Here is an 18369-nt window from a genome sequence, read left to right as displayed (position 1 = left end):
TCTCCACAGCTTCGTCCTCTTCGCTCCGACTCCAACGCACACGACGACGACGACCAACTCCTTCTTGCTTCTTCTTCCCAACTCCACCGACTGCGAAGTCTTCACTCCCTTGACTGACGAACGCGGTCGCTTATATAAGCCCCGTGGCTTCGCTCTCTCATCTTTGACCGCCTGCCTTCGACCTTTTACCTCGCTCCCCATTGGCCCGAGAAAAAGTGGGCGTGAATGCATTTTGATCCATGAATTTGCATATAGCGACCGCCCTCCAACGCCCTGGAGGCGGGGCCAAATCGCCCCTCGCTCACCGATTGGACGGAACAAAAGTGGGCATGTGTCGTTTTTGATCCGTTTTTGGAGCGGAAAATCCGTGGTTTTGTACACGCTGTTCGGCGCGCGCCCTGCACGAGTCCAACACCGGTACTCACAAGCGGCGCAAGAACTGTGGCGATGCGACGGTTGCGAGGTGTGACGTGAAGCGGCGCCGCGGTGGGTGGTTGATGTTGTGGTTGGTGGTGGTAACAATGGCGGTTGGTCCAAAATAAAGATAGTAAAAGAAAAACGGCTATCCTGAAGAGTCGCAGCACGCATGAATAACATTTATTCCCTCTAGACAACGGGTTTGGGCCTAACTACACATATACTTACCGAGATATCTCACCTAAGGGACCTGAATGGTGGTTTGCGAATTTGGTAACCACAACAATATATATACATATATACACACACATACACACACAGACACATATATATATATATATATATATATATATATATATATATATATATATATATATATATATATATATATATATATATATATATATATATATATATATTGTTGCGGATTCGCGCCCGCCGGCGTGCGGACGGCCACGTAACTCGAATCGCGGCACGTCGCCCACCGGACGGACAATCCAGTCGTGACCCTCTCGGACTAACGCCGGGAACCAGTCACGGGTGGACCTTTCGGTCTCACCGCGATCGAGCCAATCAGCCCCCGCGTGGGATAGGGTTGCTCGCCAAATTCGACCTACCTAAGTACCCACGCGGAGGGTAGACCGGGCGATCGCACCTCGCCGCAGGTCGACTTCGGACACGGGCCACTTAAGCGACCCGTTCCGTACTATCAGAATAACCGAGCGGTGTTATCGTCGACCTCGACGGTTCGATTAATTATCGGGCGTATTCAGCCCACTACCAACCCTTTACGTGAAGCAAGATGAGGATTCAATGGAGGAAAAGACGAAGCGAAGCGGGAGAACAGTTCAACAATAAAGCACATTTATTCGCGGCACACGGGAAGCACACAAATACAATTCCACCAAATGCACACAAAAAAAGAAAACACAATTCCATTTACACAAAAAGCAAATATAAAAGTGAAAACACAGTGCAGAGCTAATACCGACTACCGAGCACACGGCAACACTTATACAATTCTACTTCACAGACGGCGCCGACAACACATACCCAAAACCAAGGAAAAGAAATACCCTCAAGGATGAGGCGGGCCTGAGGCCGAGACCGGGTCGCGCCTACCCGTCTGGTGATGAGACGCGGAGCGGCGATGGCGCCTCACTCCGCGGGCCTCGCGGACAGTGCCTGGCAGGGGGTGGGAAAGGGGCCCCCTTGGTCGCACTATCTCAGCGCGGGGGGAAACAGGAGGGGGTTGCTGATGCTCGGGGTATAGAGGAACTTTATTATCCCTGGTGTGCGTCTCCACCTCGGCCAGGTCGCGCTGCCGGCCTCCCTCGGGCGTGCAGCTCCTGGCACCGACGCGAGCACCCCCTCGTCTGCCTTCGCCGCTGCCGCCTCTCCGCCTCTGGACTCTCCTCTTTGGACTCTCCTCGTTGGACTCTCTTCAGCTTCTCCAGCTACTGCAGGCTTCGGGCTCCAGACTTCCACACGGCTCTGACTGACGAACACGGTCCTTTTATCCCCCCGTAGCTTCGCCTTTGACCCCCTCCCTTTGACCTTTCACCTCGCTCCCCATTGGCCCGAGAAAAAGTGGGCGTGAAGGTTTTTTGATCCACAAATTTGCATATATCGATCGTTCTGGAGGCGGGGCCAAATCGCCCCTCGCTCACCGATTGGACGGCAAAAAGTGGGCGTGTGTCGTTTTTGATCCGTTTTTGAAGCACAAAATCCGTGATTTTGTACACGCTGTTCAACGTGCGCCCTGCACGAGTCCAACACCGGTACCCACAGCGGGGCAAGAACGGTGGCGATGCTACGGTTGCGAGGTGTGACGTGAAGGTCGTGGCGGTTGTGGTGAAGCGGCGTTGTGGTTGGTGGTTGATGTTGTGGTTGTGGTGGTAATCATGGCGGTTGGTCCAAAATAAAGATAGTAAAAGAAAAACGGCTATCCTGAAGAGTCGCAGCTCGCATAAATGACATGTATTCCCACTAGACAACGGGTTCGGGCCTAACTACACATGTACTTACCGAGATACCTCACCTAAGGGACCTGAATGGTGGTTTGCGAATCTGGTAACCACAACAATATATATATATATATATATATATATATATATATATATATATATATATATATATATATATATGTATATATATATATATATATATATATATATACACACACACACACACACACACACACACACACACACACACACACACACACACACACACACACACACACACACACACACACACACACACACACACACACACACACATATATATATATATATATATATATATATATATATATATATATATACACACACACACACACACACACACACACACACACACACACACACACACACACATATATTCACACACACACACACACACACACACACACACACACACACACACACACACACACACACGTGTCTCTCCATTGGTTTAATTCATTCGAGATCAGAGGCCGTGATAAGACTTCGTACCAGTCATTATAAATGTTTTTCAATTCTCTTCTAAAATCATTGACCTCTTCAATAAGAGCATTCATTTGATGCACCTCATCGTGATATGTAAACTCCACTTCTTCCAAGGACCTGCCAGGAAAAAATATATATTTTCGCATTATCACGATTTAATTTATAATCAATTGCTTCATTGTTCAAAGAGGAAACCATACACAAACTTACCAACTTTTTAGTGAGCTGTTATCTTCATCGGAAGAGAGTGAGTCCATGTCTCAGTTTTTTTTTTACCATTGGTACAAGATGGCAAAAAGATCAAAGGCCGTGATAAGACGTCGTGTCAGTCATTAAAAATGTTTTTCAATTCTCTTCTAAGATGATTGACCTCTTCAATAAGAGCATTAATTTCATGCACCTCGTCGTGATATGTAAACTGATCTTCTTCCAAGGACCTGCCAAGAAAAAAAATATATATCAGAATTATCACGATTTAATTTATAATCAATTGCTTCATCGTTCAAAGAGGAACCTATACACAGGCTTACCAACTTTGTGTTGAGCTGTTTTGTTCGCGGAAGAAAGATCGCTCATGTCTCAGTTGTAAAAATGAAAATCCCGTCTGGCAGAAACTTTGTCTGGCGAATCACTTATAAGGCAACGATGAGGAGATTGCTTAATCATTGGGTGTGGCCACAGGAAATGACGCTTCGGGTGAGACAGCTTGGAAAATAACTGGGAGATATATTCTCAAATTGTATGAATCATTTTTAAAACACACTTAAAATACCCTAAAATGGTTTTGATTAAACATGTTTAAAAGCCTGTTCGTGTTCTGAGATAAAATATAAACACGAGACCTTGTCTCACAGAATAGTTCCTATTTTTTCACAGCATGACTGTCCAAAAACACTTCCTCATTCACACAGCACGACCGTGTCAAAAAAAAAAACACTTCCTCATTTTCATGACACGAACTGGAAACATTTGAAACAAAACTTTTTTTATGGCGTGGTTTATGCACAAAAATGATTTGCAACTCGGGCGGTGGCCAGATGAGATCATTAAGAGAAGTTTATCATTTCGTAATGGCACAAAAGGGGTATCTTAAAAAACATAAAGATTCAAATGTTTTGTTTTTCAATATTTAAGATGGGGATTATTGTGCAAAGAAAATTAAACTGTTGAAGGAATTTGAGAATTAACAAATCTTTATAGGTTCAATGAGTGAGCAAAACAATATGCATCGGTTATTTGATAAAGAGTGTCCCGAGGCTTAGACGTTTCAGATATTTATTTCGAATCACCTTTAACAAATCACCTTTAACATTAACACTTTAGTACTTGAACAAATCTTTATCTTATTGCATGGATTATTTGAAAAAAAAAAGTGTCTCCAGGTTAAAAGGGGAGACAAATAAATATACGTTGGGATAAAAAGGGGGTTTATTTTTAGGGAAAAAAAAAATGAATCGCTGAAAATCCCCCATTCATTTACATGGGGAAAAGTGAGCCAGAACCAGTATATTCATCCTACATATATATATATATATATATATATATATATATATATATATATATATATATATATATATATATATATATGTATATATATATATATATATATATATATATATATATATATATATATATATATATATATATATATATATATATATATATATATATATATATATCGGGGCATATTATGTGATACCGGTCGTCCGTCCATCCGTCTGTCTGTCTGTTTATCCGTCTGTCCGTCCGTCCGTCGGTTCCTGTCCGCACTCTAACTCCAAAAGTTTTCAACTTTCACATTTCATATTTGGGACATAGTTACAGACTGTGGAGACGGTGTGTCGTGACATATATTTGTCATCTAAAGTGGTTGCCATGGCAACCAGGATGCTGTTTTCCATCCGTTCCTGTCCGCACTCTAACTCCCAAAGTTTTGAACTTTCACGTTTCATATTTGGTACATAGGTACAGACTGTGGAGGCGGTGTGTTGTGACATACGTTCGTCATCTAAAGTGGTTGCCATGGCAACCAGGATGCTGTTTTCCATCCGTTACTGTCCGCACTCTACCTCCCAAAGTTTTCAACTTTCACGTTTTATATTTGGTACATAGACTGTGGAGACGGTGTGTCGCGACATAAGTTCATCATATAAAGTGGTTGCCATGGCAACCAGGATGCTGTTTTCCATGTAGTAGCACAATACTCTATATACCTTCTTGTTCAGGCATATATTGTGCTCACTCGCGCTGTTGTTACTGATTACAATATACAAATACATATATTGCTTTAAAATTATTTGGATCAGACTTCACTGCAATGCTTTATAAAAAATATTAATTATTAGACTCGTCTTTAAAAACGATAAATGTATAAACAGGCGAGCATTGGGTGGCATTGACACCAACTCTCTGGTCTACTTACTCGGCAAACTATTCCTTCCTCTCTACTTATCACCTCAAAATGCGGTGGGGATTTCTCCAATCCTTCCCCCTTTGATAGTGAGGAAAAATCTGTCCTATATCGGAGGGGCGTTATCCTTTTCCCCTATATTTAGGAAGTCACGTTTCATCTGATACTTAGGATAGTACCAGTGCCAATAGTCATTTTAGTTTTATCCCCCCCTCCCTTTTTCCAGTTACTTGTCTCTTGTATTCCTTTGCCTTTTCTTTCCCTACTTTCCCTTCAATTCTGGATGGGACTTGGTTAGCCTGTCTACAAACCAGGTACCCACATATATCTTCCCCTGAAAATGGGACTGCCACGAGGGCAGTCCATGCTTGGATGAATGAGGGAGCTGTGAGCAAACTCAACACTTGCTCTTGTTCATACTTTGAGCATATTGTTAAGATATTGCTGAAAAGGTGTTAAATGGATGTCCAGTTATTCCTTCATGTGACACTATGCCTCGTTTCAGGCGGAGTGTCTACATCCCCTTCATCCCATGCGACACGGGGTGAATAATTATATGGAGGGTCAAATAAGTGTCTGTTCCTGTTATCATCCATATTGTCACAATTATGCACGTGATAATCAAAAGCACTGTTATATGTGTCATGAACCCCTGATAACATTCTTCCCACTTGCGGATTTCCTTTCTTCTCTTTATGGCTTGCTGTATGCTCTTTTGCAGTGAGATGTGTGAGTCCATGATTGTTTACCTTTGCACGTGACAGCTGTGTTGGTGACAAATAATACCTGGTGGGGTCCGGTCCAATGTGCCTTCAGTGCGTTTTTCCACTTGAACACCTTGATGTACACCCAGTGACCTGGCTGGATGCCGTGACGTTCCTCCGCATCTGGTTCTGGTAGCCCTTGTTTGACCTGCAAATGGAATTCTTTGACAACCTTTGATAAGGCAACACAAAAGTTAATCATTGTTTCGTCCATCATGTGAATGTCCTTCTGTTTTATGGTTAATGGGGTGGTTACCAGTGCTCACATTGGTCTCCCCATCAGTATTTCATGTGGGGACAATCCTCTGCGCCTGTTTTCCGTTGACCTCATTGACATCAGTGCCAGAGGAATAGCCTCTGGCCATTTCAAACCTGTTTCATCACATATTTTGGCAAGTTTTTTTTAAGTGTGCCATTCTGGCATTTTACTTTCCCTGTTGATTCAGGATGATATGGAGAGTGGAAGTGTTGTTTGATTTGCAAATCTCTGCAGAGTTCCATGGTAATATTTGATGTAAAATGTAATCCTTTATCACTGGATATTTTGTAAAGTATCCCATACTTGCAAATGTACTCTTTGAGAAAAATCTTTGCCACTGTCCTTGCATCACATGTTCTGCATGGATATGCTTCAATCCATTTGGTGAACATATCAACCATGACCAAAATGTTGCCCTAATTACTGCATTTTGGCATGGTTACGAAGTCCATTTGAATATGGATGAAGGCCCCCAGGGTAGAGGATGAGCTCTTTCCAGTTTTTTTTTTAAACACTTTACCAATATTATGATGTTGACAAATCGCACAGCTTCTACAAAAATTTTCTGCCACAGCTGCAAATCCTCAAACGTGCCATGTTCGTAGCACCTCCTTCGGCATTCCCCGCTTGCTCGTGTGGCCACTTCCGTGAGCCAAACGAGCAATCCATGTTCAAAGCTCCTTTGGTGCAACCACGTTACCCTCCTTTGAGACACAAAGTTTTGTTTCTTAGTTATAACAGCAGCCTATTTCTCCCACTTGGCTTTTTCACTTGTCCCAGCTGCCTCCTGTAATGCTACAATGTTGTCAATTGTCAGTGCCTTTTCTTCATTTTTCTCTTTGACGAGCATATTTGCTATTTGTTGTGATTTTGCTGCTTGTTTTACTGCTGAATCAGCGAAAGCATTTCCTTTTGAGACCATATCTCTTTGCTTTCTATGTGATCGGCATTTAACTAGAGCAATTTGTTTTGGTAAGTGAATAGCTTCTAACAGTTTTGCTATCAATTTACCATTTTTCACTGGTGTGCCTTGCGATGTTATATACCCCCTTATTTTCCACAGTGCCTCGATATAATGTGCCACCCCGTACGCATATTGGCAATCTGTATATATTGTTATGAATTTATTCTTGGCTAGATTGCATGCTGCAATTAGCACACATCGTTCTGCCTGTTGTGCCGAATAATGTTGAGGTAGCTTCCCACTTTCCAAGATGTCCCTTTCAGAGCACACTGCATACCCTGACAGTAATGACCTGTCTGCTGCTTTTGTTGATGAGCCATCTATAAAAAGACCGCCATTTCGGGGTTTTGCAGTGGGATGTCCTTAAATCTGTCTGGGAAGTAGCGGTTTTTGTCATTACTTCCTCACAGTTATGTTCCTCCCCATCATCAGCGATTGGCATTACGGACGCTATGTTCAGTGATGGACATCTTTTGATGACCACATTATTTTGTTTGAATTAATACTTGGTCATATGTCATTGCTCTTACTGCTGATCGGTGTTGGGTTTTTGATTTTAGCAATAAAGAACTTACACGGTGTGGTACTCGCAGTACTGAAGGTGATGTCATCACAATCTGACTTGTAATCTGTGCATCGGATGAGGCAGCAGCTACTGCTCACACACATGGTGAAAATGCTTGCGCCACAGGATCTAGTTTCATGCTGTAATATGCTAATGGATGCATTTTGTCACCGTGCTGCTGTGTCAGTACTGCCTCTGCAAATCCATCTCTCTCATGGGTATATAAATAAAACCACTTGCCATAATCAGGTAAACCTAAGGCTGGTAGCGTTGTCAGAGCTTTCTTGACCTTGCCAAAGTTTTCTTCTGCTTGCTGTGTCCACTCCATTGGCACCTGTTTAAGGTTACATTGGTTACTCCCTTTGCTCTTTTGCTCCCTTGATCTGGTGCTTTGTCCAGAATCATGTCTAACAGTGGTCTAATGAGTACTGCATAATGAGGTATCCATTGTCCACAGTGTCCAGCCATTCCCAAGAAATGTTTCATTTCTTTCTTTGTTTTGGGTTTCGGAATGTTAAGAATAGCCTGCACCCTGTCATTTGACAATCTTCCCGAGGCTCAACTCAACACAAGTCCGAGGTATGTTACTTGGGTCTTGCACAGTTGTAATTTGGCCTTTGGCACCTTATGGCCTTTTGCAGTTAGTGCTCTTAAAAGGGTTCAGGTGTCCTTTTTGCAATTATCCTCTGATGTCGAGCAAATCAAAAAAATAATCTTCATACTACACCAAAGTAGATCCTTCAGTAAGTACTACGTCATTCAAATCCTTGTGGAGTGCTCGCGAGAACAATGTGAGGCTATCTGCAAAGTCCTGTGGCAGCACTTTACAGGTGTACTGTACCCCTTCATAGGGAAAAGCAAACAGATTCTGTGAATCCTCATGGTTGGGTATCAAAAAGTATGTCCTACTTTGATCAATTGTGGTGTAACACACTGTATTGGATGGAATTGATGGTAATATTGCCACTGGGTTCAGTAGCACAGAATGAATTGACACCGTGCATTTGTTAATCGCCCTCAGGTCTTGTACAAATCACCACGTCTGCTTACCCAGCTTCTTTACAGCCAAGATGGGTGTATTACGCTCGCTGACAGTATCTCTAATTACCCCGTGCTCGAGTAGTGCTGCAATTACTGGAGCAATTCCTCTTTTGGCCTCTTCATGTAGAGGGTACTGTTTGACACTGGGTAGAGGCTTGGTTTTATCCACCATAATATGCAGTGGTTCTGCATTTTTTTTTATTCTTCCTACCTCATTTGGATGTGTAGTCCATAATTCCTTGGGTACTTGTGCCAAAAAGTCCACTTTTTCCTCCATTGATAACATTTCTCTGCATGGTAACTTGTTTATCCGCTCAAAAACGGCCATCGAGTCCATATGAGGCTGTTTCCAAATGTACCCTTTGTTTCCTTCCATGCGATACAGATTTCTGCTCTGTACCTGACATACATACTGTCTCGATAAGCGCTTTTATCACGTAATCATTGTTCAAATCTTCTTGGCTTTGTGTCCTTCTGCAACCATAAATTTGTGTCCTTCTGCAACCACACTTCTGTACCACACTGTGTAATTTCTGTATTGCGGCATGTAACATGTAGCATTGTATTCATGGATCAGTACAGCAAATCGCATTGTTGTTGTGTGGATTCCACCCCCAATCCAATCCCTCCTCACCAATCCAAAGATCAGTGGTTGCGATATTAAATTCCATACCGAGCACATTCTGTACTTCATTTGCATAATTCACATCCTCTCCCGAAGCGTCATAGTATGTTGTGCATTGTAGTTCATTCCATTCTACCATATTTCCATCATGATGCTCTACCCAATGTTGTATGTCGGGAATCATTTTTAGCTTTGCCAAATTCTGCTCCGTTATCTTTCAGACATTTCCTTCATGTATTCGCCACAGGTACACGGCAGGTCTGATCGATCGTGATAGGATTTCCAAGGTTTTGGTTTCTTTGTTTTCTGGAATATTCAAATACACTCCATTTTCCGAGCATTTTACTGTACATCCCAAGCGACAAAGCAAATCGAATCCCAATTAATTTACAGGTGAATTTGCCACTCATAAAAAGGCATGATGTGCTTCTTGAGGTCCATATTTGACCATCAGGCTGTGTGATCGGAATCTTTTCAACTATACCAGTTATTCCAATGACATTGCCCGCTCATGTGACAAAGGTACAGTGGACACAACATCCTTTCTAATTGTCGAATGCGTAGCTCCCGTATCTACTAAAAATGAAACATTTTTTCCCATTTACCTTCAAATTTAAAGTAGGTTCATCTGAAGGGGTCGTTGTTAACAACGGAAGTGTGGAAGGGAACCCACTCTCATACTGTCAATATCGCTTCTCTTGTTGTTTGCCCACCCGCTCTCTGTACCGAACTTCAGAATCCCGATTTGGCCTTCGGTTGCGCGGACAGTTTTTTTCCCCAATGCCCAGCTTTCCCACAATTGTAATAAGCATTTGTGTTTAGAGATGGCCCACGAGGAAGCGCTCTCGTACTGTTTTTCACACATCTCCATTTTGGCTTTGTGTTCCAATTTGGCTAGGTGGGGAAAATTCTTACGTCATCATCAGTCTTCTGCCAGACTCGCACGTGGGGCTGTTGGTACTTATGCATTTCTTTGGTATCGCAATAATTGATATGAATCCCACCTATCTTCTTCTTCTTCTTCTCATTTCTCCTTTCACAATTTTCTCTTGTATTCTTCAATCATCAACATTTGCAAATTCTCCAGTTTAATAGTTTCTTTTTTCGCTGCGTTTTTGAAGCAACATTTCACCGCTGCGAGCATCTGAGCTGGCCATTCACCTTCCCATCAATTATAACAAGTTTTATTTCCTTCGACAGCGATGGTAACAGTCCTTCCATGAACAAGTTAATTAACAGCTCATCCGGTATCGCGCCACTCCCAACCGCGAGTGTTGAATAATAACTTGTCGTAGTCGAATCATGAACTCTTCCAGTTCTTCATCTTTTTATTGTCTGCATCCTTGTATCTTCCCCCAATTGATATCAATGGGCTTATTATTGTTCTTAAATGAATAAGTAATTGTTGCACTTGAGCATTATAAGCTCTTTCGCTTTCTCTTGCTGCTGCCACGTCTGGCCACGCGGCTAATTCCTTAGTTTTCCACCATATTTTGACCAGAAGTACTGTTGTCATTTATCCGATGACATCCTCATGGTTAGCTTTATTTGAATTTATATAATACAATATTTGTTCCACGAATCCTTCTGGATTAGCATCATAATCTTTCATTTGCATTTTCATGGCTTGTAATCGCTCTGGTTCCATGTGCGATTCATTAAATAATTCTGATGTTGATTCGTTCTTGGGTCTATCATTCTTTGTTCAATCATCGGGCATGCTTTTTGAGTTCCATCTCGGCTGGCTTATTTTCTTCAATTATTTTCTATATTCCCATGATTACTGACTTGTACGGGTTCGCGGCGGCCTGAACGGTCGCATTCGTACTTGTACCTCTCGTCTCACTTTCATCCACTGTCGGTGTTGTCATTCGAATATTTCCTCCACACGCACATTGCGGCGAGCGTGGAGCTATCGCCGGTAATATTTTTTGCACTTCGTTAAGAGGAGCTTGTGCGTTCTTCAAACTTCCTCTAAAACTTGCGTTATTCGCTTGCTCCTCTCTTTTAATGCTCTCCTCAGCCCATCTACCAAATATTTTCCAGTCTACTAGTTTTTGAGTGGTTTTATCTTTTTCTTTCTTGATTAATTCCCTTCTCAAATTCTCAATTCTATCTCGATGAAATGTCCCTTCTTCTGGAAAATTCGACATATGTTTCTTAGTCCACTCCTCCCATATATTTGAATCCTTTGACACACTCGACCCCTATGTTTTGTGCATGTACTCAGCCTTTGACCCCAAAAGTGGGTGCATCCTAGTCCACTCCCTTTAGTTGGCCGTTCCCCATAACCACCCGTCAGCGTTTCCCCCTCTTTTTTAAATTGCTCTGAGCACTTGCTCGTGCTCCTTCCTCTAAATTGTTCTGAATACTTGCCAGTGCTCTTCTTTCTAAATCATTATAAACACTCGTCAGTGCCTTTCTTTTACAGCGATTAAACCATTTGGCTCCCTGGCTTTCTACTAGCCCTTCTTGGCCTTTCTTGGCCCTTCCTGCACCTATACACCCTCTTATTGACTTGGCGACACCAATCCTGAGCCTCCTGCCGAACCAGACTCGGTGATATTCCCTCTGTACGTAGCGCCTCTCGCTATTTTACATAACTTAGCAATCCTGTCTACGCAATGTGCTCAAAACATCGACACTTTTATCAAAACATACCAAGATGTTACCCTCTCTTTCAGGGAACAAACAACTTATTTCCTTAAAAATAAAAGAAATAAATAACAATAATAATAATAATAATAATAATAAATAATACTCCCCGATAGAATATATATATATATATATATATATATATATATATATATATATATATATATATATATATATATATATATATATATATATGTATATTGTTGTGGTTACCAGATTCGCAAACCACCATTCAGGTCCCCTAGGTGAGGTATCTCGGTAAGTGCATGTGTAGTTAGGCCCAAACCCGTTGTCTAGTGGGAATACATGTCATTTATACGTGCTGCGACTCTTCAGGATAGCCGTTTTTCTTTTACTATCTTTATTTTGGACCAACCGCCATGATCACAACCACAACAACAACCACCAACCACAACGCCGCTTCACCACAACCGCCACGACCTTTACCGTCACAACTCGCCACCATCGCATCACCGTCATCTCGCGCCACTCATGGGCACCGATGCTGGACTCGTGTAGGGCGCACGTTGAACAGCGTGTACAAAATCACAGATTTTGTGCTTCAAAAACGGATCAAAAACGACACACGCCCACTTTTTGCCGTCCAATCGGTGAGCGAGGGGCGATTTGGCCCCGCCTCCAGAACGATCGACATATGCAAATTTGTGGATCAAAAAGCCTTCACGCCCACTTTTTCTCGGGCCAATGGGGAGCGAGGTGAAAGGTCAAAGGGAGGGGGTCAAAGGCGAAGTTACGGGGGGATAAAAGGACGGTGTTCGTCAGTCAGTAGAGAGTCGCAAACGAGAACGAGAAGGAGTCGAGAACGAGAAGGAGTCGGAACGGAGGGGACGAGTGTGGAAGACTGGAGCCCGAAGCCTGCAGTGGCTGGAGAAGCTGAAGAGAGTCGGACGAGGGGGTGCTCGCGTCGGTGCCAGGAGCTGCACGCCCGAGGGAGGCCGGCAGCGCGACCTGGCCGAGGTGGAGACGCACACCAGGGATAATAAAGATCCTCTATACCCCGAGCATCAGCAACCCCCTCCTTTCCCACCCCCTGCCAGGCACTGTCCACGAGGCCCGCGGGTTGCGGGGCCATCGCCGCTCCGCGTCTCATCACCAGACGGGTAGGCCCGACCCGGTCTCGGCCTCAGGCCTGCCTCATTCTTGAGGGTATTTCTTTTCCTTGGTTTTGGGTATGTGTTGTCGGCGCCGTCTGTGAAGTAGAATTGTATAAGTGTTGCCGTGTGCTCGGTAGTCGGTATTAGCTCTGCACTGTGTTTTCACTTTTATGTTTGCTTTTGTGTAAATGGAATTGTGTTTTCTTTTTTTTTTTGTGTGCATTTGGTGGAATTGTATTTGTGTGCTTTCCGTTCGTCGCGAATAAATGTGCTTTATTGTTGAACTGTTCTCCCGCTTCGCTTCGTCTTTTCCTCCATTGAATCCCCATCTTGCTTCACGTAAAGGGTTGGTAGTGGGCTGAATACGCCCGATAATTAATCGAACCGTCGAGATCGACGATAACACCGCTCGGTTATTCTGATAGTACGGAACGGGTCGCTTAAGTGGCCCGTGTCCGAAGTCGACCTGCGGCGAGGTGCGATCGCCCGGTCTACCCTCCGCGTGGGTACTTAGGTAGTTCGAATTTGGCGAGCAACCCTATCCCACGCGGGGGCTGATTGGCTCGATCGCGGTGAGACCGAAAGGTCCACCCGTGACTGGTTCCCGGCGTTAGTCCGAGAGGGTCACGACTGGATTGTCCGTCCGGTGGGCGACGTGCCGCGATTCGAGTTACGTGGCCGTCGCACGCCGGCGGGCGCGAAGACCGCAACAATATATATATATATATATATATATATATATATATATATATATATATATATATATATATATATATATATATATATATATATATATATATATATATATATACACACATACTGAAATGCAAAAGAAACTTACCACCTTTTAAACCTTCAAATATCAACAATAACTGCGTGTAGTAAATGTGTGAACTTATTTGTGGACAATAGTGTCCTCACTGTCAGACAAAACAGTCATGGATGCTCACTTGAACCTTAAATGGTCACTTCAGAGCACAGCTGTTGAACAGCCGTTTTGACTGTCAGTGGTTAGCCAAGGGGTACGGGATGATTTTAATGAGCTGCACGTGATGTCTTGATATTGGCTTTAAAAATGCCAGTGCAAAATGGGCATTTCAATCAACATGCCACGATTGTCAAGGGATCAACGGCAGTGTGCCTTGGGCATACTGCAAGGTGGATTGAGCTACCGTGAGGTGGCACGTCGCCTTGGCTGTTCACACCAGACAATATCGGCCCTGGTGGACAGAGACACCCTCCACAACTCTGCAGATGACAGACCTCGATCAGAGAGACCAAGAGTCACCACTGCAAGGCAGGACAGGCAGATGGTCCTAAGTCAGATGGCTTCAGACATTGAGGACTGAGTGGAACAGAATCCAGCAGCAATCCATCCAAAGACTGGTAGGCAGTATGCGCCGCCGATGCATTGCCTGTATCCAAAATAATGGTGGCCACACACGCTATTGAAAGGGGACTGACATTGCACCCTGTGCTGTTCTGTACTGTAGAACAAACTTATGAGATGGTGTATCTTGGTCAAAAACTTGACAAGTCATCAATAAAATGCCAATGTTTCAATTCGCAATTGTTGGTTTGTTTTAATTTGAACTGTTACAATTTTATTACATTTCAAACAAGTGGTAAGTTTCTTTTGCGTTTCAGTATATAACGGGCATATAAAAAACCAAAATAAAATAAATACATGCCTTCTATTTTACTCAACAAACAGCTCTGTATATATCCTTACCTTCATAATTTCGGTTCGAGACTGCGCAACCCTCCGTGGAGAGCTCCTCTGCCTGGGAGAAACACGTGTTCCAGCAGGGATTCGTCACCTTTCGCTTTAGCAGCATTCACTCCTGACCAGGCAGAACTCCTCATCCTCGGATAGAGGCTGTCAAATCCTATCTTCATCGCCAAACTGTGGAAGCAATTTCCTGATTCCTCAAGATAGAGAAAGGTAAGTTCACATACAAGCCATTTATTCAGTAAAGCAAAAGACACTCCTGTGCACAGAAGGAAGAATTTGACTCTCAATGGTATTGCGAGCCAAAGACTTAAGATTACGTAGCATGTTGAGTGTTTATAGACAGTTTTTAGCAAGATATCAGATGCATCTTTGTTGAGTTCAAATATGCCACATAAAAAGGTTTTGATTTGTTTTTCAGCTTTCGGGAGAGGGGTGTGGAGGTCGGGGGGGTAAGAGAGAGTCATTGTTTTGCCCTGCTGACTACATGCTCACCGGTCTATGGTTTACTTACCAGATAAGATTTAACAAAGGTTGTTCATGACTCAAGTTAAGATCATGTGTGTATTTTCTAACTTGTTTCTTCAGCATGAATACATAGCTTTAAAAGCATGTATAATTAGCTTTCTCAACATGTATGCTTTGCTTTATCAGCATGTATCTTAAGAAAATTATTTCGAAAAAGAATTAAACTAAGTTAATTTTGCATTTTACATGATTATAAATTCAATTAATAAACCAATTTCCACAATAATAATACTAGCCAAAATAAAGAACGAGAAGAAAAATGGCTCGACCAAACAGCAGTTATGAAAACAACCAACGGTAAAAGGAACTGTATCTAACGACAAAACTTTAGTAACTGGTACTGGCCTAACTTTAATTGAAGTAAAATGCCTCCATATTTTGTGGTAAGACAAATAAAACAAAAACCAGAATTATGTCCAGTACAGGAGTCAGTGGAGAAAAGAATGTGAGGTCAGTCAGAGTGCAAAAATTATATTGATGAAAACTGTCCAATGAGACCACAAGCAGTACTGAAAAACACAATATATTTGTGGAAATCAATCTTACTAATGGCTTTGAATTAATTGGGTGGGTTCTTGTTATTCTGGCTATGTGGTACCTCCTATATGTTTACTTACCCATTCTCCATTTCAAAATAAAAAAACTAATTAAGTGTGGCATTTGTAAGAATGAATGGACCTTTATGACCATCTTTCCTCAGTATGGAAGTTGGAAGGTGGCTGATGCACATATATATATATATATATATATATATATATATATATATATATATATATATATATATATATATATATATATATATATATATATATATATATATATATATATATATATATATATATATATATATATATATATGGCGGCTGATTTGTAATTGCTTGCTCATGAAACCGTGGATAGTTTAGCGGTAATTAATGCAGAAATTATTGCTATGCGAACAATAGCTATGCAAAATTGGATCGCTCTGGATTTGGTACTTTCTGTACAAGGTGGAACCTGTGCTGTTATTGGGTCTGAATGTTGCACTTATATTCCAGACAAATCAAAACACATTGCAAGTTTGACAGAAAAAAATTCTAGAATATGGAGCTAAATTTCATAATTACTATACAGATGATGGAATATTTTCCTGGCGAAGAAGGAACTTTGGATGATGGTGGGCAAAATTATTGCATTGGATTTTTATTAGACTAATATTACTTGTTGTTATCATAGTACTTTTCAAATGTGCAACTATGGCATTACCCTCAATACTTTCCTCCTGTTTAAGAGGAAAACTACTCCATCTGTTGAGGCTTCTCCACAAATATCTCCTCATCAGGATCTTAATGAGGAATTTCATGAGTTGTGCAAAATTGTGATTGAAAATCCTGAAGTCATTGTGATGATTATGTTCTGTGACTATGGACAAATGTCATCCTTGATGCACTTACCAGCCTTGTTCCTTCAACCCTACACCGAGGTGTGTTGGATCGATGGCTGATATCAAAATGGCTGGATCGACCATGTCGGGCCGAAATCTCCCACTAAGGATGACCTAAAGCAGGCTCAGTCGCGTAACCACCTGAAGCCCCCATGTTCATTTGGAAAGTGATGAGTTCATGAAGGCTGGGCTTAGTGAATTGTGCTTGGAGATTGCTGTCTTGGAAACAGAGATGCTCATTCGGGGCCTTTGAGGAATTTTCCATTAATTGCAAAATGATCGAAAATTGGACTTTTAAGGACAAAAGGGGGAAATGTAGAAGTGGTTTTTCTCTTGAAGCAAATTGTAACCAGTTTAATCAATATAGGCATTCAGCCCACATGACACAGTGTATTAATTAAGTTGACTAAGCCAATGTAATATGTTGTGATTGAAAGAATTCCATTGGAAATATAAATATTCATCCCAGATTACATTTGCACTAAAAAAAACACACATACACATACACAAACACACACACACAAACACACACACAAAAACACACACACAAAAACACACACACAAAAACACACACACAAAAACACACACAAAAACACACACACATGTATAAATAATGATTTGGTATGTGTAAATTATATTGCCTGCATTACTAAATGCTTGGTTTTCTACTTGTGTTCCTTTTGTGATTGCTTTCTTATCTTGTAAAATGCATGGCTTGCCACATGTTCTTTCTTGTGTAATGTTGCTTGTTCATCTACTCCCTAAAACATCACTCTGATCACAAAATGTTGTACAGAGCTTTGCAATGTCAAACACTCCACCACATTATTTGACATTGGAATGTTTACCCTCTATCTGATTCAACTCACAATTTCAAAAGTATCAGTATATGGCTCTTTGGAGAAGCTGGTTGTCATGAGTGGAGCTGCTTGGAATGTAGGAATACTTATCTGTGATGAGAACATGTAGGGAGGATAGATTGTTCACATCCTTTTATCAATACAACTGTTTGGAAATTAGTACTGTTGAAACTGTTCTATTTTCCTTGGACTTTGAGTAATTGTTTATGCTATCTTCCCATTGGCCAAGCTCTGATTCTCGCTAGTTCTTATCTGACTTGATGTCTTAAAGAAGCTGCTCCTCCTTAACTAAGAGACTGACCAGAGTTGTTTCTTACCTTATCATGTTTGTTCAGCCATCTCTCCTTCTGTCCCCTACTTGTTCTTGCTGGGGTATAAATGAGCTCAAGCTGGGGAATGTAGTCAGAGAAGGCTTCACCATTACTTGAGTGCCTTTCCCTCCACATGTATGTTTAAGTGATTCAACTCTGTTATAAATTGTTGAAAGAACCTTGAGTGAGTTTTCTTCCACAATGTGTT

The 18369-nt window shown here is 41.9% G+C and overlaps 1 protein-coding gene across 1 annotated transcript in view; it reads left to right on the top strand.

Annotated features, from left to right (window-relative positions):
• LOC147034934 (extracellular calcium-sensing receptor-like) overlaps positions 1 to 18369 on the top strand; it is a 117552-nt gene that overhangs the window by 87617 nt on the left and 11566 nt on the right. Inside the window, exon 9 of the mRNA XM_085859560.1 lies at positions 9992 to 10059. Coding sequence (XP_085715686.1) covers positions 9992 to 10059 — 68 coding nt within the window. The remainder of the gene's footprint in view (positions 1 to 9991; positions 10060 to 18369) is intronic.

This window comes from Eptatretus burgeri, chromosome 1, assembly GCF_056783735.1.
Source record: "Eptatretus burgeri isolate ZD-2024b chromosome 1, Ebu_testis_v1, whole genome shotgun sequence".
NCBI lineage: Eukaryota > Metazoa > Chordata > Myxini > Myxiniformes > Myxinidae > Eptatretus > Eptatretus burgeri.
Note: the sequence above shows the minus strand (reverse complement) of the source record. Positions and strands in the feature narration are given on the sequence as shown.